Raw genomic sequence first — 15,564 nt, 5'->3', positions numbered from 1 at the left:
CCTCTGCCTCCTGAGTGCTGGAGGTGTGTGCCACCACCGTGCAGCTAGCGTTTTAATTTTTAAAAAGATTGATCTCATTTATGTATATGAGTGTTTTGTCTGTAAGTATTAATGTATACCACATGCATGCAGTAGCCAGGCAGAACTGGGAATGAATTACAGATGGCTGTGAGTTATCCTGAGATGAGAAATCATTGTATCCCCAGGATATCTGAGACTGATGGAGCAGTGGGCCCAGATGAGCCCTGGATTAATCTGACTTTATGGGAACATAAAGCCATGTTTCCAAAGAAGAAGGACTTTTAACTTGGCTGGAGTTTAGCCATGCACTCCCAACAGCACTCGTCCAAAGGGCTGGAAGGTGAAGACAGGATTAGGAAACACACATGGAAATGAAACCTCACTTTGAATGGTGTAAGCACTCCTCAGGCAGTAGACAAGGGGAGGCTCTGGAGTTGGCTTGTTAGTGGCTTTTTAAAGGCTAACTCCAGAGCACTACTCACCTTGTGTGAGTTTTAGAGCCCGGCCACAGCCGCTCTCAGGGGTCAGCAGCAGCCTGTTTGGAGCGATCCGCAGACTCTGGAAAGATGGCAGGTGTTAAAATGGCTTGTCGGTAATCCTCCCTGCCTTCCTTCCTTCCTTTCTTGTTATTCTGAGACAAGGTTTCTCTGTGTAGCCCTGGCTGTCCCGCAACTTGCTCTGTAGACCAGAGCTGGCTCACCTCAAGCTGCCTAGTCAGTACTCAGGACTCAGGTGACTTCACCAGAACCACCTCCCCATTGAATTTGTAAAGTACAGGTGAGGGGCAGGTACAGGATAGAAGGAGGCCTGTCATTGGAGGAGAAGGAAGGATGGGTGGGAGAGAAGTTTGAAGGAAGAGGAGGAGACTGAAGGAAACAGAGACAGGACAGAGGAGACAGTGAGAAGCCATGGCAGGTGATGTTAAGATTCTGCTCTGTGTATTTACAGGTTGTTATTAATCTTCTCAAGGGATGGATAGTACCGGGCTTTGTATGTTTAAGTGGGCAATTATATCTTACCAATTGGATCTAAGATTATTGTGTTGTGTGTTCTTTTATGTGAGGGTTTGAGTGTAAGAAAGTGTGCGGCTGGGATGTGTTTCCGCCAAGATATCTAGCCAGATATCTTGGGCCCTGTGGTGCAGACCCAGCGGAGTAAAAGACCAACCATATTTATTTTTATTTTTATATTTATACAACAACACATCTGCTTCTGTTTCCCAATGACTACAGGCAAGTGCCACCCTAACCCAACTTAAACTATATGTACACACACACACACACACACACACACACACACACACACACAGACATATTCCCTGGAACTGGAGTTACAGACAGTTTTGAGCTGCCATGTAGGTGCTGGGAATTGAACCTGGGTCCTCTGGAAGAGCAGCCAGTGCTCTTAGCCTCCGAGCTGTCTCATCTGCCCCTCGAGTCCTTCCTCTTTGACAGGTTCAGGCTGCTTTGTGGATGAGTAGGAAAACACGACAGGGGCTGTAACCCATGTGACGGGTGGGTCAGGAATTGTTGGCAGGAGCAGTCAGTGAGATAGCCCACTGGGTAAAAGTGTTTGCCACCAAGCCTGATGACCCGAGTTCAGTTTCAGGGACATACATGGTGCAGGGAGTAAACAGATTCTGAAAGACATTCTGACCTCCATATGCAAACCACACCTGTGGGTACACACAAGCACACACACACCAGTGAGTCAAAATTAGCAAAGCAAAGCAAAATAAACCCTTGCTTTTACTTCAACTGAAAGTTGATCTCTTAGGTCAAAGCTTTTCCTATTTTAGGAGTCCCGCATTTCCAAAAAGGCTGTGGCCATGGCTCTATAGAAATACTCTCTATGCAGAAGAGAAGAGAGCAGCTGGGGCTTTGCTTAGCCAATACCTTATGCATACTGATCTTAAACACAAGACGGGCTTAGTCTCTGACAGAGAAGTCAGAGAAGAGCAAGCCTCTCAGGAGAGATTTTATTTCTCCCAGTGAAAATTCAAGGGCTCAGGGTGCCTGGCTGGGGAAAACTTGTTGGGGTAGGAGCTCAGCTCTTGTCTGCCTGTCATCCTTTTTTCACAGTGAATAACTGAGTGTTGGCCATCCGCACGCACTAGGATGCCATTAATAAAACCTAGAAGCTAAAACAAAATGGGTGCTCATGCTGTAGCTCACATCTGGGTGCTTAGCTGATGTTGCCTCAAATCCAAAAGTCACACAGCCCTGTGTCCAGGGCTACAGGACATAGAGCACATGGAGCCACAACTGCGAGATTTTTAAAGTTTCAGGTACATACTTTTTCTGTTTGTGCGCATGTGCATATGCATGTTGTATATGTGCATGCGCATGTGTGTGTATGTAAACGTAGAGGCCAGAGGACAGTCTCAGGTGTTACTCCTCGGAGACTGACTATGGACTATGTTTTGAAGTATGGTCTCACTGGTCTAGAACTCACCGATTAGACTAGATTTGCTGGTCACCGAGCTCCAGAGATGCACACAGCTCTGACTCCCTAATGCTGGGATTACGGGCGTATGCGGCCATGCCTGGCTACTTACAAGGTTACTGGGGATTGAACTCAGGTCCTCACGCATGGGTGGCAAGCATCTATTGACTGAGCTATTGTCCTAGCCCATAAATTAAATTTTTTACATTCTGCTCTAGACTGTGGCTAACCCCTCACTGATTTAAAAGATGAAAAGCATCTTAAAGGCCAGGAAGTAGTGGCACACACACTCGGGAGGCAGAGGCAGGTGGATCTCTGTGTGATGGAGGCCAGCCTGGTCTACAGAGTAAGTCCCACGATGGCCAGGGCTATTATACAGTGAAATCCTGCGTCAAATCAACCAACCAAGCAAAACTACAACAACAACAAAAGCAGCTTAAATTCTACTGAGTCTTGAGTAGTGCACGTGTCTACATACTCTGGCTAGTATCCTTCCCTCTGCAGATATATTGTCCTCCGATCCCAGACGTCTGATTATTTACCCATGACAGCAGGCTACTTAGGAAACCAAGAAAGGAATTGAAAAGCTCTGCTTGAGCGTCCTAGTGACACTGACACTCCTCGCTGGCCCTGGTGGCCTCCTCAGCAAAAACAAAACAAAACACAGGCTGGAGAGATGGCTCAGAGGTTAAGAGCACTGACTGCTCTTCCAGAGGTCCTGAGTTCAATTCCCAGCAACCACATGGTGGCTCACAACCATCTGTAATGGGATCTGATGTCCTTTTCTGGCCTGCAGGCATACAGGCAGGCAGAAAGTTGTGTAATGTATACATTATAAATAAATATTAAAAAAAACCAGGAAGCATCAGTTACATGATATATATATATGATATCTATGATCATATATATGCCTATGTATATATATGATCATAGATATAAGCAGCAAATAGATCTCAGTGTTAGGTGTCCTGGCAATAACTACTTACCCAGCACCAAATGTGTGTACAGATGCTCTGCCAGGGAAGGGCCTCTGCCTTCTCACTGAGACTCCTCAGAACAACTCCCACAGGCATGGGACTCACACAGGGAAAATGGCACCGAATTGTCCCAGATGGCCTGAGGCCCACAGATGTGGGTTCATGGTCCGTTCTGTCTTGCTCCATATGTGAGACAGGCTCACAAAGTTCTGGACCACAGAAGGACACAGGGCTATTCCTCTCTCCCATGTAGGTATGGGTGTGTACATGCAGTGCCACAACACACCTCTGGAGGACGGAAGACCAACTTGCCCAAGTCGGTCTCCTTCTAACAGGAACGCAGGTCAGCCTTCGTGGTGAGCACCTTGACCTGCTCAGCCTTTCTCTGGCCCCATTCTATTGCTTTGGTGTTAGGCAGTGAGTCCTTGGCCTTGAGCAAGCTCAGCAGCTAAGCACACAATCTCCCACTGTGCCGTCATCCGAGCCTCCTAGAGGCAGCTTCAATTTCTCAACCAGAAGTGGAAAATCTGCCATTTTTCTGTGGCTCCTGATCACAAGTAGGTCACCAGCAGCTCCTGGGTCACAGCCTTGTTCTGGACATAAGAGATCCGACTGCCTGGCAGTCAACAAGACACAGCGAGCAGTTTGGCTTTGGTTTACAGGGAACAGCAGAGTCTTTCTCAGGGACCTGTGTAAGGAGCACATGCCATGAAGAACACTAACCAACCTCGCTCCCAGCCTTCTGGAACTAGAATGTTGTTTGGTTACTCTTCTTTTTAACAATTTTTTATTTTATTTATTTACTTATTTACTTATTTATTTATTTTTTTTTTTTTTTGAGACAGGATTTCTCTGTTTAGCCCTGGCTGTCTTTGGAACTCAAAGAGATCTGCCTGCCTTTGCCTCTACCTCCTGAGTGCTGGTATTAAAAGTATGTGCCACCAGGCCTGCCCCTCCCTCCCTCCCTTTCTCTCTCTCTGTCTCTCTCTCTGTCTCTCTCTCTGTCTCTCTCTCTCTCTGTCTCTCTCTCTCTCTCTCTGTGTCTCTGTGTCTCTGTGTCTCTGTGTCTCTGTGTCTCTGTGTCTCTGTGTCTCTGTCTCTCTCTCTCTCTCTCTCTCTCTCTCTCTCTCTCTCTCTCTGTGTGTTAGAGAGGGAACAATGGTTCAGCAGTTCAACCCCTAGCACCCACATGGACCTTACGCCCTCTTCTGGCTATTCTTAGTATTGCATGCATTGATATACGTGTGGGATGACTGTCCCTGGGTCCTGTGACCCCGTGCTCTTTTTTTTTTTTTTTTTTTTGGTTCTTTTTTTCGGAGCTGGGGACCGAACCCAGGGCCTTGCGCTTCCTAGGCAAGCGCCCTACCACTGAGCTAAATCCCCAACCCCGACCCCGTGCTCTTTAATGCCACTGCAAGGTGCCTGCTCCTTCCACTGCCATAGCTAGATGATAGACCGTGTGTCAGGATCACCTGATCAGAGAGGACCTGCTTATCAGATTCCCTGCCGAATGCCCATCCAGGTCACTAACGTCCCTGGCATGTGAGCATCAGGGTCTGCATCACTAAGGCACCCTCCAACCTTACCCACTATAGCTAGGATTGCAGGGTTGCACAAAAAGCATCAGAAGAGCCGTCTATTGCAGGCTAATGGAAGTGGCCCATGGGCACGGTCGAGGCTTCAGAATCTATGGGTCAGTCTCCCACTTCACCTCTCACCTCCGTGTGGCTTTAGAGGATTCCCACACAATATTCCAACTCCGCTCAACAAACGCGGCCATCCGAGATGTTTCTTGTCTGTGAAGGAAAGCAGACTGAATCGATGTTCAAAGAACTGGAAGGATTTTAAGGTCTGAATGTGTTAAAAATCCCATAGGTGAGGGAGCAGAAGTCTGGAGGAGGCAAATGGGGTGGGTCTCTTTCCTTCAAGGTTCCAGTCTGAGGCTGCTTCCTTCCTTCCCAGTTTATGTTTGACCAGACTAGCTTACATCCTGACAGCCTCCTCTTTGGAGCTGACAAAACTGCTATTTCTAGACCAATAGTTTACTTTTCCATTTAAGTGATAACACACAGAAAGGGGGGTGGGGTGAGGCAAAAAACAAAACAAAACAAAACAAAACAAAACAAAACAAAACAAAACCCAAGCTGAGTAGATCATATAAATCCGTGGGAGGCTGAGACAGGAGGATTGTGAGTTTGAGGCCAGTATGGGGTACACAGCATTCCAAGCCATCCTGAGATATACAGAGAGATTCCTTTACAAAGAAAGGAAAGCAATTACCTTCATTCAGAGCCACGTGTGGCCCTACTTCTGGCCTTAGAAGCTCAGGGTATTTTTCTTACTTGGTTTATAGTGAGTCAATTCCAGGTCTTGTACTTGGAAAGTGAGAGACAGCCACTTAGGGCTCCATCATCCTGGCAGGTGAGGGATGATGCCAGCTACTTCTCCCTAAGTGCATGTCTCCTGCCTGACCTTTGATCCAAATCAATTAAGCAATGAAATTATGAAACCTCACTTTTGATCAATATGTTCCGGCCAGAGGGACACTGTGTTGTCCTCGCAGACTATAATTAGACGGGCTTTGGGATTTGAACTGCTGCATCATAGAGTAATAGAACAAAACAATGACAAAACCCCAGGGTCTCTATCGTAGCCCAAACTGGCCCAGACCTTGCCATCCCCCTGCCTCCACCTCTTGAGTGCTGTCTTAGGTCAGAAGCTCAATGAAATAAATGAGAATGAAATAAAGGGATCCACACACAGTAAGCAGAGTTAGGTGGGGTGGGGCATTTTGAGCCATGGAGGTTATCAAACCTCCAATTAGCAGCTGGTTGAGTAACTAACCATGTACCTCAACCCAGGTACTGCACATCTGAGGTACATGGAAACCACCAGAGCTGTTTAGTCTACTGAAAGCAACTTTCCCTCACCTTGAAACTACCAACGGAATATGCTCTTTTAGCAGCGTTTTGAGGCACAGTTTGTACTTGCTTCCACTGAGAGCATGCATAGCTCAGGGGGTTTTGAAAGATGTACCTACCTGTGAGACTGGCAGCACACTCAGACCATGTGTCTCCTCGACTACCTAGATTTGCCACGTGCCCACTGCTAGGCAACCTTCACACCCCGGGGCCTGCTTGTTTCTGCCACCATGGGAAATTCACATTTTTCTATCACTTTTAAATAGAAAGATGTAGCATGTACCCTCTTCATTTTAGCGTCTTTCATCCAGAGTAATTCTGAGATTCATTTGGATAGATGCTAAGCTCAGATGGCTACCAAAGTGTTTCCAGGTCTGGGTTTCCACAGAAAAGGCGGCTGTGAACATTAGTGATTGTTTCAAAATTGTGTGTGTGTGTGTGTGTGTGTGTGTGTGTGTGTGTTGGGGGCGGGAGTACACACTACAGCATGTTTGTGGTAGTGGTAGTCAGAGGACAACTCAAGGAAGCCAGTGTGGGTCCTAGGGATTGACAGGTTAGGTAGCCAGTGCCTTTAGCTGACGAGCTAGCTCTCCAGCCCCCATTTAACCATTTTAAAGTATACAATTCAGGGACATCCAGCACATTCACAAGTAGCACGTTACTGGGATTCTGAGAGGCCGTGCTGACTCAGGAGGCGGCCATGGCCAGTACTGAAGCCTGAACGTCTTTCTACAGGTGAACCCACATGTACTCGGTCTGCACTGACTGGTTTCCCCTGGGCCATGTTTTGAAGTTTTCAGCACCTAAGTCTCTCACCTCTTTGGCTAATTGACTCCTAGGCAATCCAGTCTTTCAAATACTCCAGTGAACAAACCCTTTCCAGCTCATCAATTGGGATGCATAGAAACAACAGATTTGTGTGTGTGCATTGACCTTGAACTCATCAACACTTTTGAATTTGTAAGTCCTAGGAACTTTCTCGTGGCTTTCTTTGCTGCCATCTGTGAAGTTTTCCTTCCTGTGCTATTCTGATCAGTAACAGAAAATGGGTACCCTGCTTCCTTCCCGGTAGATCAGAGCTTAACCTTTCAGCATCGATACCTACACATTCCTCTTAACCTTACTTCAAGGACCCTCCTGGTCTTCTCCTAATCTTTGTTTAATCACAAAAGAACGATCAATACCTTTTCTACACCCATAATTTTCCATATGGTGACCATAATTCCCCACCCTACCAATGTTCTACCAATGTTAGATCAAATTTCTTATGTAGAACTGTCCTTGCACCGTCTGTCTGTCCATGCAGTCTGGACATTCTAAGCGTGCAGAGGAAGCTCACTCATTTGCATTTTCTTGGTGACTTTTAAAGTCAGAATCTGTTCATGCGCTCACTGGCTATTCATACATTCTCTCTTGTGAGGCCCTTCAAAGTCATCATAATTCTGAATATTTTTTTCACGTATTCTAAATTTACAAGGTCCCTAACAAATTCATTGTGAGGCCCTGATGACCTGAGTTTGATCCCCAGGACCTACAATGATAGAAGGAAAGGACTGACTCTTAAAAACTGTCCCTGGCCTCCACACACGTACTGGCAGGGACTCATTGCCCACCCTCACACAATTAAAAAAAATATTGTGACTATTGTTTTCCGTTTGAGTACTTGCCTCTAATTTTCCTAACATTATATGAAAAGCACATTTTTAAAAAGTCCAATTATGACTTTCTCTTTTACAGTTCTCACACTGTACTCTAAGAAATATCTTTTTATGCAAAAGTCACTAAGCTAATTCTGGTTTCTTCTAGTTACCCTATAGTTTTAGGTTTTAGACTTGAGGCCTATTCGCTTCAGATTTAATTGTGTATGCTAATTTGTTTTGCAACTAGACATGCAATTTTGACAGGGATATTTGTTGAAAGGGCCTGTCTCCTTTGTGGATGACTTGAATACGCACTTGTGGCCTGTAGGTCTCCCTGGACACTAGATTGACTATGGTAGAAGAAAACTTTGAAGACAGACCAAGGGCCTCCAACTCTGTTCTAATAGTTTCACCGCCCCGTCTTCTAGGTCAGCTGTATCTCAGGCATTTTAAACTGTGTCTGTCACAGCTATGGTAGTCCTGGGGTTTGAACACTTGGCCCTGTGAATGGCAGTCTATTACTGAGCTATATACTTGGTTTGGTTTCTTGAGACAGGGTCTTGATATGTAACCCAGTCTAGGTTATCACCTTCAAAAACACGGACCAATCTCTGTTTGGTGTGAAAATAACCAGTTAGGCTGGCTGGCCAGGAGACCTAGGCATCCTCCTGTCTCCATTTCCTAGAGCTGCAACTGCACGTGCATTTTTTCTGTGGGACCTGGAGGTCCTTGTATTTCCTTGCCAGGCAGGTGCTTTACTGGCGGAGCTCTCCCTGCCTCTCTGGCTCTGTCCTACCAGCTACTGTCTTACAAAGATTTTGGGTATGGTGGACACACCTTTAATCTAGCACTGAGGCTGAGGCAGGCAGGCAGACCTCTGAATTTGAGGCCAGCCTAGTCTACAGTATGAGTTCAAGGCCTTACAAAACTAAAAAGAAGAAAAAAAATGGTGTCTGAGTTCACTAGCAATAGTGAATTCAGCTTCTTGGTTGTCCCCTGTCTTTATCTTGTTTCCCTACTAGTCTCATAAAATGGGCCAGCAGTACTATTTTAAAGAACAGTGTGTACCATGAGTACTTCTTTCTTAAATGATTGCTATATTGACTGGCAACACCCTCTGGCACTAGTTTTCCTTGTGAGGTGGTTTTCAATTCAGGGCAATTAAGTATTTATTTGACACTGTCTTGTGCACAAGAGACAAACACTGCTGTGCTACGCCAGTCCCAACCCTTCAGTTTGGAACAGCAAGCTTTGGCTCAGATGGTTAGCATTGCTAGAAACCCGCCTGCTACAAAGTGAGCTGTTCCAGCCTAGGTGAGGCTGTACTGGCTACATATTAACCACCAGATCTTCAGCTAGCAGGGAAGATGGCTGTTTGACTTTCCCTTCAGTGGCTGTGATTTCCTTTATTCCGAACAGTGCAGAATGAATGAACTTGAATTTCCAATCCCCTACTTTTCTTCTTGGTTCCTTCTTTACAAATGCATTCCCTTATCAGACGCAAGCTCTTTAAGCCGAGTGGGGCCACAGCATGCTCTTCGGGTGCTTACATGGTGGGTAGTCTGATGTGTGTGAGGGTACAGGGGATAGGAAACGCAAGCCTCTCAGCACCGGACACAAAGCCACGCCCAGCTTACTACCTTGCTATTAAAGTCCGTACACCCCAGAGTCACTCTTACAGCCTCTGAAGGTGCAGGTCAAGTGATGCAAACAGAAGTGTGGTGGACCTGAGTATCACCAAACCTGCGGCTGAGAGATGCATGGGTGCCTATTTAGATACAGAATGAGTCAGTGTTAAACTACTACAAACATCACACAAGACCAACTGTGCCCAAAGTGAGAGGTCACACAGGTCTGCCTGCTAGCAGTAGGATGAGAAGCCAGCTTCTTGAAGGGACCAGCAGACACAGGGGAGGGACAAGAGTGTACCGGGAAATGAAGATGCTCAAAACGTATTATCTACACGTATGCAAATGTCATACTGAAATCCATTATGTACAATTAATATATGCTAAGAATGAAAAATAACCTATGTATGGTGAGCCAGTGCCACAAAGGCCAGTGTCAGGGAGAGAGGTGTCAGCCAAGACTTCTTTGCTCTCCATTCCCCTCTGCCAAGTCTTTCTTCCCTGCTCCCCCTAGGCCATGCTGTCCTGCTGTTCAGGAAACCCAGATCACATCTGTCCTTGCAAGTTAAGCCTGACCTTCAAACTTCAGATCCGGGACACCTCTCATGCCCCACTTCACAGCTTGATAAAATAAGACTTTGGCCTTGAAACGCAAGTCTAGAAGCATGCGCTTGAGAGTGGAGCCTGGTTACTGGGCAGAGAGGTATTTTAGAGCTGAGAACCGTTACTTATGGACTTTAAGATGTCCTCAAAACAGAGCTGATTAGATGGCTTAGTGGGAAAAAGCATTTGCTGTCAAGGGCATAACCTGAGGTTGAGCCTCTGGACCCTAATGCTGTGGAAGGAAGGAAGTGACTCCATGAAGCGCTCTTCTGACCTCCACATGTACACTGTGGCACAACTGTGGTCTCCCCCAAAATGTGTGAGTGTAATAAAAAAAAAGGATTTTCCCCAAATAGTTGGCCTCTCCCTCAGGGGCTAGACACCTCTGATATTAACAGTTGGCCTCTCCCTCAGGGGCTGGACACCTCTGACATCATGCTTTGCTTTCAAGCATTTCCTTCAACACCCAAGGGTTCAAATAAATCCTCAGAGACATTTTGTTGGTGTAGATTTTAAATTACAAGCTTGTTTGACACCCTCAGATACAGTTCTTCAGAACCCTAGTTATGAGTAGTTGTCAGTACTTCCAAATGAGAGGAGTGACATTTCGGTACAGTTGTTGGATGCTAATTCGTGGGACAGCATCCTCTCACCTGCAGGGGGGATACTCCAATTCATGCAATAAATGACGATTACAGTTTTCAAAGGTGCCCTACTTTTTCTGGGTGAGAGTTCACACCCACTTTAGGTCACGAGGTCAGCCTTCTCCCGATCACTCTGGTTCCTTGAGTGGTGAGCACCAGCTCTCCGGATACACAGCCGGGTCACCGTTTAGCAGCTCTTTCATTTGCTGGATTCTCCCAGGAAATCCAGGGTTCTAGAAATGTGACCAAGGTGGCTGAGAGGCAAATACAACATCAGAGGTCACAGGGGACTCTTGAGTGACCGTAAGGAGGTAAACAGGAGGGAGATTTGAACTTTTCTTGACATAAAATTGGCAGAAACAAAAATCACCAAATCCCTGCAACTAGAAATCACGAGGGTGAAACAGGTTTGTGTCGAGAGGAGCCTGCACGGGTGACCTTACTAGTGGCTTCTACAGAACCATAGTATCAGGACAATGGGCCCTATTTTACATATGATATGAATACAAAGTCTTAAAATTTATATAGGACATTAAAATAATCTTCTAATAAAATCAGCCTTAGGTATAAGGAATCTAAATTTCAGTATTCTGTATACTTCTAAATAAATAACTCTGATCTAGAACCATCGAAAATATTACAGTTTATGGTGACATGATAAGAGATAAGCCACGCAGTATTGTCAGTGAAAATAAAAACTCAATTTCAAAAGAAGCCTAGAGACATACGGAGCTGAAATGGTACAAAATCCAAACTCTGAGTGTCTAATTAAATAGGCAGCAGTGGGACGAAGGGACGCATGCTCAGTGGCACACGCGCAACTCATAAAAAAGCCCCTTAAATCCACGCTCCAAATAAATAGGCAGAAACGCAAAGGAAGGTACTGTGCCAGCCAGTAACATCTACAAAGCAATTTCTCTCTCTTCCTTCCAAATGATCCTAATGGGAAAACAGAACATAATGATCACTTGCTAAAAAACTATAATTCATGATTTTTAAAAACAGATGTTACCTAGAATATAAAAAGTCAAAGTTTCCTAAGCGAGAGATCACTGTACCACAAATGAGGGAAGGCCATCTAATGACGGAATTAAACACGGCTAGACCTTTGTCTCTTTACGGTGTGAGGCCCTCATGAGGCAGTCTAAAATGAGCCCATGATAGACACCCACATTCTGCACACCTAAGTGTATAGCCTGAGATTACTCATACATGTGGTAGCCTGTTTGAGTCATCAAAGTATGGGTCCACCTTCCATAGACACCTGCACAAGGAACTGTGCCTTTCTGGGCTCCTATCCTGAGGTTCTCAGAAACACAACAGATGTTCAGTGAGTTTCTCTGAGCAATCAACACTTGAGGCAGCTTAGAAGCCAGGGTGAAATCTCACCTGGGAACTGGGATTTCTGTCACTGTGCCTTCAGGCCTGTCAAGTTCATTGCCACAGTTCTGTTAGTTCCTCAGTTCAGGGCCAAAGTTTCTACAGTTTATCTAGTTCACAGGTAAGCCTTTTCCAAAGATTTGTGCCTGCACATTGTCGTCAAGTTAAAAGAATAAAGGTAATCTTTGTATCCTATGCCAGCTATCCACTTGAGATCACTGCTTTAGACCTCCACACACCCACACAACCATTTCACAAATGAAGACCAGAATCTAGAGTAATGCCCAAGGCTTAAGTTACACAGCTCCCAAGATTAACTAAAAAATGGCACTGAAGCCATAAGGTGACTCTCTCTGATGACAAAGGAACTTATTGCATGATGGCGGGAGGCAATGCCCTCGGAGCACGACTGTAAACCAGGAGTGTCCTTTAGCCCTCAGTGTAAGCCCCACAGGACACTAGGAAGGCAAAGACTTGGGCATGCTCGCCAAGGCTCCCTCCCTCTGTCCTCAGGGCCTGTGTCAGCACTGCCTTCTGCTGGGGATTATTCTAACGTGCTCTCTGGGCTGCTGTTCTTCGATGTTGCTGTTTCTAACGTCCGTCCTTGGGTCCTTGAAGCCAGGGAGGGGGAATACATGACTTCTGAAATAAAAGCTGTCGGGGAAGTTTGCATCTTCTTTGTCTGTCAGCATTCCTGTCACGCCTGTCACCCTTGCTGCTAGGAGAGGTAGACCCAGTGTTTAAGCCCTGCCACCCCCTGCAGCAGCTTAGTGTAATAGAAGTCCACGTTGTCAGCAAAGTCCGTACAAACAGGTGACTCCATGTCACCCAGAGTGCAGTAGAGCGCCGTCCCTCCAACGCTGAGGAAAACGGTGGCTATGCACAGCAAGATGAGCAGGACACAGGAGCCACCGCCGACTTCATCTGCGAACAGAAAGGGGCAAACCGTCAGCAGGCTTTGCTCAAACTCACCTGCTCTTCAAGCCACAGCACTCCTACGCCTGCTAATCTAGGCTAGCAACCTAGCTAATCTCTTCCCACGTCTCCATCACTGCGACTCCTCCCCACCTACGGGTTCTGATCAGAGAATATGTGGACCAAATATTCCGAGTGCACTAAACATGCACTCTTTTCTCGTCACATTCCCTTAAACAGTACCACGTAGCAATTACTTTTTACGCACAGAGTATTTAAACTCATGAGATATTACATGTAATCCAGAGATATGGCTTGAAGTTGACCCAAGGCCTTTTTAAAAAGAGGAATTAAGGAAGGCCTGGTGAGATGGCCGAGTTGGTGAAGGCGCTTGGCATGTAAGCCTGATCCCCTGAGTTCAATCCCTGGGATTAACTGTGAACCCAGCAGTGGTCCAACAGCAACGACGACGACGACGACGACGACGACGACGATGACAACAACAACAACATCCAAGAAAGTAGCCAGGAGGTGTGAGCAGAGTCCATGAGAACGCGTACTGTCTTAGACAAGCGTCCTGAACAAATGCAGGTTTTATTATTCAGGAGTCTTGGCTCCTGTGGTACATGCAGGGATGACATTTGAATACCATTCAGGTATTTGAAAATGTCAACTTTGTTTAAGCAACATGCATCATGGGCTGTGGTGGGGACGAGCTGGAGCGGCCTCTACCGCCGCTGCCGCTGCCGCCGCCGCCGCCGCCGCTTACCTAACCTGTGACTGACACAGAGATGCACCAGGAGTGTGAAATAGATTCTAGCTTTGGAAGACGGGGTTTCGGAAAAGAGGACGTGAAGTTTCTCACCAACAACTCTCCTGACCACATTATAGTAATTTGATGAACTCGGTTAAATGAAATATACTATTAAGGCAGGTGTCGTATACTTTGTAACTTTTGTTATGTGGCTGTCATAAATTTAGGATCATCTATGAGGGGCTGGAGAGACAGCACAGCAGTTAAGAGCACCCAGCACCCAGTTAAAGGACCCAGCTTTGAGTGCCAGGCACCATACAATGGCTCTCAACCCTCTCTAACTCCAGTTCCAGCAGGTCTGATGCCCTCTTCTGGCCTCTTCAGGCACTGCATGTAGGTGGTGTACAGACATAGGTAGGCCAACAAAACCCATGCACTTAAAAAAAAAAAATCTAGAAAAAACCCCCAATTACCTATGAGCTTCCACATTACATTTCTAACCAGAGGGAGGAGGCAGGAGGGAGCTTTGCACTTAAGCGTAACATAAAGACTTTGTGACTGTTGGATTCAATTCATATACATTATCTACATGTTTTTGTATTCTGTATTTTAAGGATAAAGCTGAGTAGCTGGGTGAGGGAGGAGGTGGCCTGAGCGTTCCAGAGCGAGGTGTCTATGTGTTGTCAGGATGGAGAAGGGCCCTGGGGTCAGGCGAGCTGTGCTGATTGCACACGAGATGCCAGGATAAAAATGAAAACGTTTCTGAGGCCTGTGACAGCATCGCCTGAGGGCTGGCCAGGGACAGAGATGCCCAAGGGTGGCTGTGCTGAGGGGCTCTTGGGAGACACTTGGCTTCTGTACAGAGAAAGTGAGTGCCTCATAGGAAGGGAGGGACAGTAATTTGTCACTAAAAACAAAATAACAAGCTCATGAGAGAGACAGGGAGGGAGGGGAAGAGAGAGGAGAGTTTTCAACCTTGACCATTTCTGGGCTGATGACTCACTCATTTATTTCGGGGAAAAAAAAAAGATATAACAGAGAAAACTTTTCCTCTGCTAGAAGATAGAGCAACCGAGTCCACACAGCCCTTACACATCCTGCTGGCAAACACCCTGTCGGGTTGTCCAGCACTCCCAGACCCAGGGCCGCCGGGCGCACCTTGGTCCAGGTTATCGTCTATTTCCTGGAACCGCACTCTGCGCTTGGACGGCTTCTGCTGCATTTGGGCAGGATGGCCGCCTACTGCATCATTCCTCTTCTTCAGTATGGACACCAGCCCTTCTGCAGGAATGGCCTGAGAGAGAGAGAGAGAGAGAGAGAGAGAGAGAGAGAGAGAGAGAGAGAGAGAGAGAGAGAGAGGAAGGAGAGAGGGAGGAAGAACCGGTTGTTACGTAGAGTCCCGTGGGACTTAGCGGGCGATATGTTACTCATGCAACCACAGAACACCATGTGGGGACTTATACTCCGTCCCTCTGTTTAAACTCATCAACAGGTTGGTTTGTTCCTCCCTCCCTCCCTCCCTCCCTCCCTCCCTTCCAAGCTAGGGTTTTGCTAGGCTAGTCTTGAATTCGTGGCAATTCTCCTGTCTTAGCAGGAGTCTGGAATTACATGCCTGAGCTCTGATGTCTAGCTTAGT

At 46.5% G+C, this 15,564-nt stretch overlaps 1 protein-coding gene and 2 long non-coding RNA genes across 11 annotated transcripts in view; 1 reads left to right on the top strand and 2 right to left on the bottom strand.

Moving 5' to 3' along the window:
* Window positions 1-15,564, top strand: part of LOC148001838 (uncharacterized) — a 42,852-nt gene that overhangs the window by 10,292 nt on the left and 16,996 nt on the right. The window lies entirely within an intron of this gene.
* Window positions 1,177-5,871, bottom strand: LOC148001839 (uncharacterized). Of its 3 annotated transcripts, none has more exons than XR_015636212.1 (4): window positions 5,724-5,871; window positions 5,030-5,239; window positions 3,453-4,131; window positions 1,177-1,696 (listed from the first exon to the last, which is right to left on the bottom strand). It is a non-coding gene; the product is annotated as an uncharacterized LOC148001839 (long non-coding RNA). The 3 variants fall into 3 exon arrangements; XR_015636214.1 differs by having other exon boundaries at window positions 5,162-5,239; window positions 5,724-5,866; XR_015636213.1 differs by lacking the exon at window positions 5,724-5,871 and having other exon boundaries at window positions 5,162-5,430.
* Cnst (consortin, connexin sorting protein) overlaps window positions 10,731-15,564 on the bottom strand; it is a 76,808-nt gene continuing 71,974 nt past the window's right edge. For all 7 annotated transcript variants that reach the window (XM_087581435.1, XM_087581436.1, XM_087581440.1 and 4 more), the window contains 2 exons: window positions 15,087-15,222; window positions 10,731-13,183 (listed from right to left, as the gene is read on the bottom strand). In XM_087581435.1, coding sequence (XP_087437561.1) covers window positions 12,978-13,183; window positions 15,087-15,222 — 342 coding nt within the window. In that variant the 3' untranslated portion in view covers window positions 10,731-12,977. The remainder of the gene's footprint in view (window positions 13,184-15,086; window positions 15,223-15,564) is intronic.

The sequence above is a fragment of the Rattus norvegicus genome, chromosome 13 (assembly GCF_021556685.1).
Source record: "Rattus norvegicus strain SHRSP/BbbUtx chromosome 13, alternate assembly SHRSP_T2T, whole genome shotgun sequence".
Taxonomy (NCBI): Eukaryota; Metazoa; Chordata; class Mammalia; order Rodentia; family Muridae; genus Rattus; species Rattus norvegicus.
This window is presented reverse-complemented; position numbering and strand designations above follow the sequence as displayed.